The 14,120-nt window shown below is 51.3% G+C and overlaps 1 protein-coding gene across 1 annotated transcript in view; it reads right to left on the reverse strand.

Annotated features, from left to right (window-relative positions):
* Epx (eosinophil peroxidase) overlaps positions 1 to 5,728 on the reverse strand; it is a 10,536-nt gene extending 4,808 nt beyond the window's left edge. Inside the window, exons 1-8 of the mRNA XM_048788364.1 lie at positions 5,516 to 5,728; positions 5,299 to 5,392; positions 4,883 to 5,058; positions 4,591 to 4,708; positions 4,381 to 4,510; positions 3,321 to 3,527; positions 1,720 to 2,038; positions 138 to 298 (exon numbers count right to left, since the gene is read on the reverse strand). Of these exons, the coding sequence (XP_048644321.1) occupies positions 138 to 298; positions 1,720 to 2,038; positions 3,321 to 3,527; positions 4,381 to 4,510; positions 4,591 to 4,708; positions 4,883 to 5,058; positions 5,299 to 5,392; positions 5,516 to 5,591 (1,281 nt within the window). The 5' untranslated portion in view covers positions 5,592 to 5,728. The remainder of the gene's footprint in view (positions 1 to 137; positions 299 to 1,719; positions 2,039 to 3,320; positions 3,528 to 4,380; positions 4,511 to 4,590; positions 4,709 to 4,882; positions 5,059 to 5,298; positions 5,393 to 5,515) is intronic.
* Positions 5,729 to 14,120: the final 8,392 nt, after the last annotated feature.

A 14,120-nucleotide genomic window follows, 5' to 3' on the forward strand; every position in this document is an offset into this window, starting at 1 on the left:
TTATACACATCTCCCCACCCCCACCCCCTGTCAAGGCACATCCCCAAGCATGTGCTGAGAAAGGTGGAAGCCACTCCCTCAGATTGTTCCTCAGGCCAGGTTGTTTTCTGGGGGATGCTGGGACCCAGGGTCCCTACCTGGACCATGGCCCCCACGATCTTCCGAGCCTCATTATACAGCTTATCTCCACTCCAGCGAGGATTGAGGCGTCTCAGTTCAGTGGCCAGCCGGTTGTGCTCTCGCACAAAGAGGGTGTGCATGGACGCCAGTTTGGGGGTTTCACTTGATCGAGAATCACCTTGAAAAACCCAAGTTCAGAGTTGCCAAAGCCCTGCCCAGAGAGAGTCTTTGTGCAAGGGCAGATGGAGGTCTGGGGTCTGGGGAGATGGAGTGAACCTAGCTCTACCCTCGCTCCATCTTCCTTGATTTGCCATGAGGCTCCTCACTGACCACCACCCTCCTCCCAATACTACAGCCCAGGAGGGGGAGCAGAGTGGGGTCTTGCGTCCCTAAGTGGCTGGAGAGGTTAGGGCCAGGTGAGGAGCACAAGGCAGCTACTTGTTCTCAAATGGAAAGACCTTTGCCTAATGATTCTATGTACAAAATGACCAGATTCATAGCCCAGGACAGCTATGGTGGGAGACCTGGAGGACTCTTGGAACCTTGATTTTGGGACTGCATGCCTGTCTATCTGAAGCTATTTGCATCTGCTCTACCAAGGGCTGTATCTTTTCCCATCTTAGGACTTGGTTACATGTTGCTCTCTCCAGGAAGTCAGAGGGAAAGTCAAAGAAAGGGAGAGTTGAGCAGAGCCCTACCCAGACCAGAGCAAGTAAATTCAGTCATCTGCTATCTTCAAACAAAGCCTTGTAGCACAAGTCTTGTTAGAGTAGCAAAGACTTCTCATGAATGTACACACTGCTTCTCAGAGGAAACAGGTGTACAATTCTTACAAGGTGAGCTGGAGCCACTGGGCTTGAGGCAAGCAGTGGGCCAGAGGAGACGGCAGAGACATGGGAACTATACTGGCTTTACCGGTGGGGGCGCGGCCATTGGAAACTCTTGAGCTCTTTGCTTCTCCTCCCTAACTCTCAGCTTCATCTGTAACATGAGGGTGATAATTTCTGTGTTTCAGAGCTGCTGTGAGGTTTGGGGATGGCCCACTGGAATATCTTGAATAACTGGAAACAATTCCATGATCATTACAACCACACACGGGGGGGGGGGGGGGCAAACACTTGGAGGAGAGTTCAAAGTATGCATCCAGAGGAAGGACCAGGGGACAGTGTCTAACAAGCATGTGGGTGGGTGGGGAACTAAAAAAATTTAGCCTAGAAAAGAAAAATATGTGTAAGTAACAGGTACTTTCAGGTAAGTAAAGGGGTTCCATTTATCTTATCTGAGGTTCCAGAAGCAAGACAAAGAGCAACAGGTCTAGATATTGGATCAAAATAAGGGGGATCCTTCTTACAGCCAGTGGAGCTGCCTAGGAATAGGTTGTGGTGCCTTATAGAGAGTGAGTCCCTCATCTCTGGAAAGTCAATCAGGGATCTCTAGATACACACAGGGATTGGCAAAGGGACTCCTTCCAACTGACTGACTCTCTGATGACCATGCTCAGATATATACCTATGGTGTGAATACTGAGGTCCCCATCCAAGTCCCCTAATCCACTTCCCACCACGACTTCCCAAGACATCATCTTCCCCCAAGTCCAACCTGCCAGGAAGCAAGGGATGCGCGTGGAGCGGTTGGTAAGGAGACAGGGGTCATCGTGCAGGTTGTCGAAGGGCAGCAGGGCCCTGCCATTGTCTTGGAAGCGCTGGTTGACCGCCAGCAGCCCTAGGTAGTTGGTCCGGTTGCGAAGCCGAAGGGCGAGGGAGACCTCGCTGCCATACACCATGCTGGCGTCCACAAAGGAGGTGAGCGCATTGATCTGGTTGCGAACTTTGTTCCTGTTTTGGGGGCATGAGGGTGCCGAGCGGAAGAAGGGGATGCAGTCGCGCTGGTTCTTGATGCGGGGATCATTGGGTGGGATCTGAGATGGAAGAGAAGTCAGTCACACCGGCTCGCTCCTCTTGGTCACCACCTCCCTGGAAACCTTGCTCGAAACTCCTCCCTCCAGGAAGCCCTCCTTGACTCCCCCAGACTCCCGCTGCTCAGCCCTTCAGTTGGAGTGTCCTTAGCACTTTTTATCACAGTCACAAAAGGTTAGAAACGCATGAGGCTTTTGAAACTATTTAGGGCCTCCTCTTGCAGCTGGGGAAACTGAACCTCTCTGAGCGGGGATGTGACAACCATTTGGCAGGAGAGATGGGATTAGAATTTAGTTCTGACAGTTCAGCCTGTGCTCCTTTAATACCCAGCAGCTGGACAGACACTTCCTAAGCTCCTTTCTTTTCAGATGCTTTGGAGACAATGAAGGTCTAAAAACTCAGTACAGGCCTGGCACTGTGGCACATGCCTGTAATCCCAGCCACTGGAGAGGCGGAGGCAGGAAGATCACGAGTTCAAGGCCAGCCGCAGCAATTTAGTGAAGCCCTAAGCAACTTAGCAAGACCCTGTCTCAAAATAAAAAAAAATAAATTAAATAAAAGGGGCTTGGGATGCATCTCCATAGTTAAGTGCCTTTGGTTTCAATCTCTGGTACCGAAATAAACAAACAAAAACCTAGTGCAGGAGGCAGGAAACTGACAGTGCAGTGCAAACACGCACAACTAAGTGACCAAACTGAGGGGTCATTTGCTATGCTTGATATAGACCTGAGAAAGCTCTGCAGAGGAGGTACCCTGCACCAGGAAGTACTGTGTGTCCCCCTCCACTCCAGCAGAGACTCTGTCTGCTCCTGGGATTCTAGATTCCTTTCTTTTCTTTCTTTCTTTTTTTTCTTTTTCTTTCTTTCTTTTTTTTTTTTTTGTGTGTGTGTGTGTGTGCCTATGCCCCACACCTTCCTTGCCTTCTGGCTTGAAGGGTACAATCCTGCTCCCAGCCCACATCAGGAGGTGCCCAGGGCTGCAGGACCCTTGGACCACCCTGAGGAGAGAAGGACAGGAGCCAAGAGACCCTAAGAGCTTCCAAAAGTAGAGGCTTTTGCTGTTGGAATCAGCCCCATGGCTGAGGCCTATTCCCAATCAGTCACTCCTCCATAGACCTCTAACTAAGCCTCTGGCAGGTTGCCCACTGCCACCCTGGTCTATGCCCAGCTATGTTCCTTGGTGTCTGGATTACACCCCAGCTCCTTCAGGATGGGGTTTCAGCCTCTCAGATCCCCACCCGCAGCCCACTGCCTGAGTTGGAGGCCTTCACAGGGGCCTGGGTACCTTGATGGGAAAGCATGGGGGCAGCTGGGCACAGGTCTTCTCACAGTCAACGCCTGCAGTGAAGGATACTCTGGCTGGAGACTCAGGGGAGAAGTCCAGGTCATGATCAATGAACTGGCCCCACTGCATGAACATGAGGGCCCGGCCCCGGTCAGAGGCCAGCCTCTCATTGGGGAAGCGGACAATCTGGTTGGAGACAGCCCGGACCTGTGGGGAAATAAGGTCAGCAAGGGGCTTGGACAGTTGATCTACAAGGTGCTGGAGCCAACCCAAGACTCAGGTGACAGCAGCAGCGGCCCCTGCTGGAGCTCATGCAGCCTCTCCTCCTCTTCTGCCCTGAACTCTCCTGTCCTCCTGTGTCCCAGAAGATGTAGCCCTCCCTGTTGTGGCCATCATTCCTAGAATTCTGGTCTCTGGCCTAAATCCTGAGGAGCCCAGCAGTTAAGAGAAGGAGAGGGGCCGGGTCAGTGACTCAGACTCCCCAACTCTTACACAGTGGTAAATAGAATAAATTGTTAGATTGACGTATAGACCCGTAGATGATAGAACTGACTCACAGATGTGTGGACTGGTTTTAAAGGGGTAAATAAAAAAGAGAGAACTGGCTAGATAGATGGAAGGATCAATAGAAGAAAAATTTACAAAGATATTGACGGCGGGGAGATGACAACCTGTCATATTGACATATGAAGGGAAAATTGATAAACATGAAACTTATAGATTCAGCCAGATTAAGGTGTATAGTGCTTTATGCTTAACAAGATACTTTGCCACTAAGGCTTTCCGAAAAGAAACAATTAATATTGTTATGGCTAAGATTAAGAGACCATGTCCTTATATGACTTTATTTAATATTTGTGCTAACTCTATGAGGCAGCATTTTCTGCCATATTATAGATGAGGAAACTGAAACACAGGAAGTGATCTTTTTTGTCCAAAGCCCCCCCATGTGGTGAGCGGGAAACTCTGAGTTTGATTCCTGTCTGCCTCACTCTGGGCTGTTTTACTCCCTGTATTTAAAAGAGATGAAGCAACCTCCAGACCCTCCACCCTGACTCACAAGAGGGAGGAGGAAACCATTGCGCTTCTTGCCAGGGGTCCAGCCGAAAGGGAGCGACAGTCTGTCCTCATACTCAGCAGGCAGCCAGCGGGCCAGGGCCTGGTTGGAGGCCCCCAGCCAGGGTCTCTTCCTGTAGCCGTGGATGGGTGGAATTAGTGGGGTTCAGGGACATGGAGGAAGGCAGCGGGGAAAGTGGCCCCTGGCACCCACTTGTTGTTACATCTCCCAGTGATGGTGCGGTACTTATTGCTGCACTTCTCAGCCTGGTCCTGAGGAGCGCAGCCAGTGGCCCGGGACAGCAGGTGCAGCTGATGCTCTGTTAGCACATCTGGAGGACAAGTGGGAGGGGTCCTGAGTCTGGAGTCCTAGCCCCTTCCTGAGCTGGCCTGCTCCATCCCTTTACCATCCCTCCTCCCCAGGGCTGTGCACCCGCCTCTAATCCTGGCTTCCTTCCACTTCCAGCCCAGCGCAGGCCCTGGGGGTTCAATGGGGAGCATAGTACCAGTGACATTGAAGGGTCTGGATGTCCAGGGTTGTAACTTCTCTTCCAGTAGCCCTAAGGCCACATGCATATAATCAGCTGCCCGAACAACTGTCCTGGTGGCTGCTATGGGTTGCTTGAAGTAGGACAGGAGGTCCATGGGGCTGGCAGAGCCGCTGCGAAGGCGTTGCTTGATGCTGCCCGGGAAATGAGGAGGGAGGGCTGGAAGAAGGTGCAGAGCCACCCACTAGAGCCCCAGCCCAGAGGGTGAGTCATCAGGACAGAGCAGACAGACCAGGATGAAGGGAGGGAGGTTCTCTACCAACCGTGGCAGTCCCATGGCACCCAGGGGTGGGTGTTGGGTGAGATGACTGGCTGGAGCGACCCTGCCCCACTGACCCTCCCAGGCCCAGACAGCCCCCCAGACCCAGGTCCACCTCTTCTGGGTCCGATTGTAGGCAGCATCCACCAGCAACTTGGCCTCTGCTATGCAGTCCTGAAGGAGCGAGTTCTCCACCGCCCTGGGGGTGGCTGTTCAAAGGATGGGGACTGAAGGTCTAAGGGAGCCAAAAGACCCCCCAGATCCACCTGCTTCTCCGCCATTCCCCTCCCCTCAGACTGTCCCTCTTCCTTGACTGTCCAAGGGGCTGTTACCTGAGACAGTGCCGTCACAGGGGTTAGGGAGGATGAGTGTGGCTAGGACCCCAGCCAGGCTCAGGAGCAGCCGCATCTCCACGGTAAGACCTCCAGCCACAGCTGGGTGAGAGACACCCTCAGCCTCAACAGGGTGGAGGTGGTGTCCCTTGATCCCTTCCTGCCCGGAGGACCCCCAGGTGACCTCTCACCCACTCCTGCTCTTCTCCAGAAGTAGCTGGGAAGGGGCTTTTATATTCCATCCTGGGGTCAGGGAGGGCAGCTCTGGGCCACGGGAGCCCCGCCCCTTGGGTGGAGCTCTGAGCCCTCTGGTTGACATTGGTACACCCCACCCCACCCTGGCCTTTTTCAGCTTGGTGACATCCTCCCTCCTACCCACTTGCTCCACCTCCACCCTCTCCTAAGGAGTCAAGGGATGCATTTCTCCCAAGGCCAGGAGCAGTGCCTGGGACACAGGTCTTGCCTAATCCATATCTGCAGGATGCCTGAGGAGGAGTGTGCCTCAGAAGGTCCTCCCCAACACAGCACAAGTTCTGGAATTCAGTAGGTGCTCAGAAGTAGATGTTTGTTGAGTGAATGAATGATATATGATCAATGATTTGACTCCTCCCCTCGCCTCTCCAGTCCTACCAAGATGCCCGGGAGAGGTGAAATGATGACTGAGGCAAAGCTTGAAATACCTCTAGGGGCTATTTGGGGTCCCAGTAAAATGTCACAGGTAAGATACTGGGTGAGGGAACTGAGGACCTGCAGGGCTTTAGGCTTCTCCAGGTGTTTCCCCTGCGCCCAGCAGTTCTGGGTTATTCTGAGCAGGAGGTTTAGACTCTGGCTTCCTCTGGGCTGGACTAGAGGTAGCTTGTTGCTGTGGCTCAGACTGTCCTGAGTTTCAGTCTGGCTCCATCACTAGCAGTGTGGCTTTGGGGGAACCCCCATTTCCAAAGCTTAAATGTACATGTACTCCAGGCAGTCTGTCCCCGAGGGCCCACTCCTCTCACACCTCTGTCCTTGCCTGCCTTGCCTTTGCCCCTTCTTTGGGTGGACATGTCCATTCCTTACTCAGTGTGGACCTTGGACGCCCTCCAGAACCCCACAAGGGTTCCCGTCATCCTTGTCTCCTCCACCCTCCCCGTTCCACCTCAACCTGCCCAGTGCCCTCCCTGCCCCCTCCTCCCACAGCAACGACACCAGCCTCAGCAGTTGCTCTTGACACAGCCACTTGCTTTGGCAACTCCTTTCACAAGCTCCAGTTGATGGCCCAGGCCCCCCGATCTTATCTCCTGTTTTCAGCAGAAGCCCCTGACCTATGACACAAGGGCCTGCATGGAAAGTCATAGTGTAGGTGCTGAAAGTACAGTGGGTTCCTTGCTGACCCACTGGGTGACTTTGGGTAAATCACCCACCCATACACACACCTGGACCTCAGTTTCCAAATTTGTGAGACAGAACAGTGATCCTAATGCAGGAGAGAGCTCTTTAAGATTGTAGCATGGTCCTCAACTGTGGGTCAGACCTCCCTTGTCCTCAGGAGACCAGATGCCTTGGGTTGGAGCCAGGTGGGGTGTATGAGGCCCAGGTCACCCTCTTCCCAGGGTCTCTGCACTCAGAGTGAGCTCTGCTTTTCTACTTACTCAGCAATATTGAGTTGTGCAAGGGTTTGGCCACAGCTATGAGCCCAAGTCAGAACCCTGGGTCCTAGACACAGCCCTCCCTGCCAAGTTGGCCAATGTCTTGGGATTTTTTGACCTGTGGATTGCTTATGGTGGTGATGAGAGGCAAGCAGAAGGAAAGGGCCCACTGAGGAGCCCTGCACAAGCAGACTATGGAGGCAGGTTCTGGGGTGCTGCTGGGGCTGGGTCCTTGCATCAGGACTGGCAGACAGAGGTGCAGACAGGCAGGCTAAAGGAAAATCAGGTCTGCCGCCTGGTTGCCTGGCCCATGGGGACGAAGGATCCTTCATCCAATGCTCTGCTGCCATCTCACAGGACCTGATCCTAGGTCCTGGCCACCTTGACCTTCTACCTACAAAATTCACCTTTTTTGTAACAGAGCCCCCTTTGAAATTAAAAGCTTCAACTCCCCAACTTCCTGTAAAATTATTTTTCAGCAAATGAACTTCCTTACGCTGAGCATGAAAACTGAGGAACCTGCCCGAAAGCCTGAGCAGACATCAGCAAAGTTTGAAAAACCAGAATTGTGCTGGGCTCAGTGGCGCATGCCTGTAATCCCAGCAGCTTGGGAAACTGAGGCAGGAGGATTGTGAGTTCAAAGCCAGCCTCAGCAACTTAGTGAAGCACTTAGCAACTCAGTGAGACCCTGTCTCTAAATAAAATTACAAAAAAAGGGGGCTAGGGTTGTGGCTCAGTGGTTAAGCACCAGTGGGCTCAATTCTCAGTACAGAAAGAAACAAAGACCAGAATTGTAACAGACCTCTATCTAACACAGCCTGGCTGAATCTGCATATGTATATTTCTGGGCTATAAATTGTAACATTCCTGTAGGACAGGCAGAGGCAGAGTAGCTGCTTTCCCAGTTTGGGACAAACTGCAATTAAATTCACGTTTCCTTTTTTTTTTAAATGGTGCTCGGGATTGAACCCAGGGCCTTTGCATTCGAGGCTAATGCTCTACCAGGTGAGCTATATCCCCAGCCCTCATGTTTTCTTTTAATAAGATCTCTCTGATTTCTAATGTGGGCAGGGTACTGACTAGGCCAGATGCCTGAGCTGCAGTACTCAGCACCCAGGAGCCTAACGAGGTCAGTATAGAGAGATGACTACGCTTTCAACACCTGAAGCAAGCCTGAGGCCACCTCCGTACTGGCAGATGGGGGTCTTTCTGTTGTCTACCTGGTAGAGTCCTTAGGAGAATCAGTGTGAATTGCTAATACCAGTGGTGCCTGGTCCAAAGCAGGTGCTCAACAGTGTTGCTGAATAAGCTTTGTTGTTTCCTTGATTGAGCTCATTTGAGGTTGTTGCTCAAGGGCAGAAATTTCCATCAGCTTGAAGGGAGGTAGGTGCAGTGAGTGCTAGGGCTTTGCAGACCCTTCAGGGCTGGTCACCTGGAAGGGAGGCCTCCAAAGCAAGGGTTGTTGGTCCCTGTCTTTCTGGGGTAGGGCACTGGAAATTGACCACAAGGACAGTGATGGAGGCCCCCCTCTAGCCTTGGCAACCACTGTGTGGCCTTCACCAGGGAGCAAGGTCTTTATCGTGGTCTGCTTTGACATGTGCTTTTTCAGGACCAGTCACATGCAGGGACCAGAAGAGGGGCCATAGTCCCTCTGCCCTTCCCCATGGGCTTTTTATCATGCCAACTGGGACCTCAGTGAAAGTTTTCCCTAGGGGATTAGCTTTGCCCAGTGGCAACCTTTGCCCAGTATGACTCTGGAGGTGTATTATTTTTTGATCTCTCTCTCCTCTATATACTAAAATCATTATTAGTAATATTTATTAAATGAAATAAGTTATAGTTGGGGCTGGGGTTGTGACTCAGTGGTAGAGCACTTACCTAGCATGTGCGAGGCGCTGGGTTCCATCCTCAGCACCACATAAAAATAAATAAATAGAATAAAGGTATTGTTCCTTAAGGACAATAGTTGTCCATCTACAACTAAAAAAAAAAAAACATATTTTTTAAAAAGTAATAATGGCCAGAAAATAAATGTGTGAATTTTCTTTTATTGGGCTTCGTTTATATAATCATGCCAATAAAAAAATACAACTAAAGATATTACACTATTAAAAAAAGAATAATGGGGCTGGGATTGTTGCTGAGTGGTAGAGTGCTTGCCTAGCATGTATGAGGCACTGGGTTCAATTCTCAGCACCATATATAAATAAATGAATAAAATAAAGGTTCATCAACATCTAAAAAATATATTTTAAAAAATAGTGGAGTAACACTTTAATTATACAAATAGTTTTAAATAAAAGAAAAACACCTACATAGTGGTAGTTTTAATACTTAAGTCTATATATAATTACAGTTTCTATTTTCTTGATTTGTTTTTTTTTTTTTTTAGTTTTTAAATGAACAATTATAAAGAGGAGAATAAATTCAATCTTTGAGATATGATTAAAATTCAGGGGTCTGGGGTTATGGTTTTCCTCGCACGTGCAAGGCCCTTGGTGCGATCCTCAGCACCACATAAAAAAAATAAGAGTTATAAAAAAAAACACTCAATAAACATTTCATGAGTGAAATAAAATTGACACTTAAAAATACTCCACAGTTTGCACTCATTCACTGTTTTAAATACAATTTAAAACCACAGTGTTCATTACAACCTCTGTGTCGTCGTTGTTTATATCAAATCAGCTGTTTAAACAGAATACACAGTGCTGTTGGCGGGACCTGGGACCTGTGGCTGAAGCCTGCCTGCCTGTTTTTGGACAATTAGCAGTTATTCTCAAAGCAAATACACGTAGCTGTGGAAGTCACTGAATAATTCTATTGGGAATCGTCTGAATTAACTTCTATATAGAGGGCAGTGCTTATTAAGGATATGCAATAAAAACGCACTAACTTGAAGCTTGCGTGGTTTACCAATTGCAGCAATTTGGGGGACTATAGATCAACCCAAGCTCTTGTTGAGAAGGATAATTTTTATTACTAAAATTATTTAGAATTGCCACCCCGTGGTGATCGTAGTAAGCAATCTGTCCTTCTGTCTGTGTTGTGAGCAAATTCCCTACGGATAACACACACCTTGTTTTCTAAAAAAATATTGCTTAATATTCTCTAAGTTGTAGATGGAAACAATACATTTATTTTATTTGTTTATTTCTATGTGGTGCTGGGGATCCAACCCAGTGCCTCACGCATGCTAGGCAAGTGCTCTACCACTGAGCCACAACACCGGCCCTTGCCCCTCTCTTTTACCTTCACTAAATGACAAGTCAGGAGGCTTTTAAGTCCTTCCATTCCCTCAAGCCCCTCCCCCCCACCACATTACACACACACACACACACACACACACACACACTTTGGGTCCCTGGGGAGAGGGAGGAAGGGAGCACTGGACTCTGAGCACTTGGAGGGAGAACGGGCCGCTCATGCTGTACTGGAATCCGCCCTTGCAGGCCCCAGCTGGGCTGGGTCACTCTGTGGGATCCATGCACAATATCTCTTTGGCAGCTGTCAGGGATCCCCAGATCCTTCCACAGTTTCGCAGGCCTGCAGGACCTCTCCAGCCTCCACCCACTTCCCACCAGCCACCAGGCTCCAGCTTGATCTCCCTAAAGTTTCCTGATGCACTGTCTTCCCCTCACCTCTGGGTCCGTACATGTCCCCTTGTCAGACTAACTTCTACTCATCTTGTTGCCTGGGTTGGGTTGTCACCTCCTCCAGGAAGCCTGCCTCAGCCCTTTCCTATTCAGACCCCAAATTCGGTCTCAGCTGCAGGGCATCCCACACTGATGCCTCCTCAGCACATATTGTGCTGCACCGAAGGAACGCTGTCACCTTGTCCATCCCTGGACATGTGCCGAGCACCTTGGGGACCTCAGGCCTGATCTTGCTGGCAGTTGTATATCTAGCACCCAGCACAAGGCTAGGCCCAGGGCCGGTGCTCAGGAATGTTGTAGGACAAACAGGAGAGTGTACTTAACTCCAGGAGTTCACATAAGCTTCCCACCTGGAAGGGAAGAAAAGTCACCCTATACAGCCACTGGGATTTCCCAAACCTCCAGGGGACGGTGGGGCCACGCCCAGGGTCTTGACCCCAATAGGCCAGGGGGATGGGGTGAGGAAGGGGGTGGAGGCCATAATGGAGGTGATGTAGAGATGGGAGGGCTTTAGGGTGGGCACTAGGTGGTCCCCCAGGGCAAGTTAAGAGGCAGGAGCCCCGAGCTCTGGGTGATTGGAGTGGGTGCTGCTCAAGGGCTGTGAGCATGAAGAACCCACTGAGCATGGAGGCCACATGCTGGGGACAGTGTGAGTGGGGCACCCCATGGGGTTGGGTGTTTGGGAGGCCTGTGTGAGCTTTTCCCTCAGCAAGTGGTATCCAGAACCCACTGCTGGGCCATGGGGACCTCAGAAGTTGGGGAGTCTCAGAGGTGAGCTCTTCCTCCAAAAGGGAAAAGGGTGAAGTAAAAAGCCAAGGACACCTACACAGACCTATGAAAAAAAGGCCACTCTTGGGATGCCAGGAGGTGGCGAGTCTGCTTGGAGACTGGGGATAAGAGGGACAGAAGAAGCTGGGTGGTGTCCTCAGGGACTGGGGCTGTGGCTAGAGACAGCCCCTCAACGGTTCCCCCTTCCTTCCAGGGTTGTGGGAGTGTGAGGCTCTGAGGGACTTGGCTCTACAAGCATCCAGTCCCCTCTGCTGGCTTCTCCTGTCCCTCTGAACAGCTTTTTCTAGGAAAGGAATCTAAGGGGGTCACAATCTGGCTCCCACCCCGAATCCCATCTACCCCTACACCCACTGGCTTTCGGCTCCTGAACGGGCCTACCCCTTCCTCCTCCGGTCTCAACCCCGAGGGCTCTTCCCCCTCTGCTGGTGACTCCTTCTGAGTGTCCAGGTCTCATTCACAGGGACCCTTTCCTGGTCCACCCCCCAGACATGATGCAGTTGGTGGGGTCTTCCTCTCCCTAGGCTTCCAACTCCTTTCCTCAAAGTTCACATCATTGTAATTATACTCGTGCCTGTGGTTGGATTTGGTTAAACTCCAGCTCCCTGCAGGTCTGTGGGTGTCCACACAGAATAGCTGTGCACCTGTTTTATGGCTCAGTAGCCCCAACACTTAACATAGTGCCTGGCAAGGAGCCAGATGCTGATTTGTGGAATGGACGCATGTCCTGTGACCTTGCCTGTCATAGTTCTGAAGTTGGGGAAGGGATTTGTGCCTGGACATCTGCCAGGACATGGGGCATTGCTTTCTCTGGGCCATGCCAGACTTGGGTCAGTGGATGCAGTTGGTTGCAGGCCTGGCCCTGCTAGAATCACATCCAGAACTTGGACCATGAAGGAGGTCTCCCTCCTGGGCACCTTTCAGCTTCAGTACACTTGAACCTTCCCACCCAGCTTCCCTTGGCCAGCTGATAACCTCAAGTTTCTGCAATCACTTTCACAAGAACCGTCCACCAGCCACAGGGGAGCTGCCAGCCACAGGCCTGATTTGATCTCTTTATCTGCTCTGCTCCAACCGCCCCATCCAGACAGCGGGGTCTGAGCAGGGCTTGGGGCCTGGTAGGCCTGCCTCTGCTCCTGTTTTCAGGGGTTCTGGTGGTGGGGTCTTTGGCTTTATTCTAATGATGAGAACACTGACCTGCACAGCGGGAAAGGGCATGGCTCAAACTTCCAAGGCTCCACTTTAGGCTGAGTCCAGGATGGATCAGGAGTTTGTGCACATGTATGTGAATTTGTATATACTTGTGTTCCAGAGCTGAGGACTGACCACTTTAGGGAGGCAGTTCTGAGTCTCTGCCTTTAGCAAGCCTGGAGGAAACAGGCTTTGGAGAGCTACCTGGCGGTCCAGCACCATCCTGCCTCTTGAGAAAGAGCATGACCTCTCGGATCTGCTAATCAATTCGCCAAAGGGCAGGAAGGTCCAGGAGGCAGAAGGGTCAAAACATGAGAGGTCATAGGTCTAGACTGGGGAGTCAGCCAAGGCAAGCGCCCCTCCCTTGTCTCCTCCCGACTGCCTTGGCCTTCTGTGAGAGGTTGTTACCCCACCTCCTCCATCAGACTGGGAATTCCCAGGAGCAGAGACTGGGGTACAGTAGGGGAATTGTGGCCTTGCAGACAAGGCAGATCCTGTGTCGATTCATGACGTCATGAGTGAGAAGGCTCAAAGGGCCATATGACTCGGAGGGTGCTGCTGTTTGCAGTAACTGGAGCCCTGGCAGCGCTGGAATCCAGCAGGAATGGCTGCAGCTGATGTGCATGATTTCTTGTCCTTGCTGTATGTCAGCCCAGGCCTCACATGTGCTAGGCGAGCGCTCTACCACTGAGCCACAACCCCAGCCCTGGGACTTCATTTTTAATGTTGAAATAAAGAAAAAACAATGCATCATGGTGCCCAGGAAAGGGCCCTCAGGAGGGGTCTGACTTACAAGCCAAGCTCCTAAGGGCACAGATGTGACCTGATCTAGAGAAGCCCCTCTGGTGGCTGGCAGGATGCCTGAGCCTGAGCAAGCAGAGCATGTAGAGTGGGGGCCTGGAGCCCCCTGTGCTTGAGGGGGTCTGGCAAGCCATGCGCTGCTTCCGTTGTGCTGACCCCCAACCCCCCACAGGGCTCCTGTGGGCTGACTGCCCCAGCTCTGGGGACAGAAGCCACTCTGAAGCAGGGGCTGGTGGGAGTCTGAGAAGGAGGGCAGCATCCTCCTTCAGTCCCGCATGGCCACACACTGTAAATAAAAACATAACATAGTCTCTCTACAAGAAAGGGCCCACAGAGCCATGTGTGGTACTGCATGCCTATAATTCCAATGATTGGGGGAGGCCGAGGTAGGAGGATTGCAAGTTTGAGGCCAATGTGGGCCTCAAAATAAAAATAAGGACTGGAGATATATCTCTTGTAAAATGCCCCTAGGCTTAATGCCTCACAGTATTAAAAAGAGAGAGAGAAGAAGAAGAAGAAGAAGAGGAGGAGGAGGAGGAGGAGGAG

The sequence above is a fragment of the Marmota marmota genome, unplaced genomic scaffold (assembly GCF_001458135.2).
Source record: "Marmota marmota marmota unplaced genomic scaffold, marMar, whole genome shotgun sequence".
In the NCBI taxonomy this organism is placed as follows: Eukaryota; Metazoa; Chordata; class Mammalia; order Rodentia; family Sciuridae; genus Marmota; species Marmota marmota.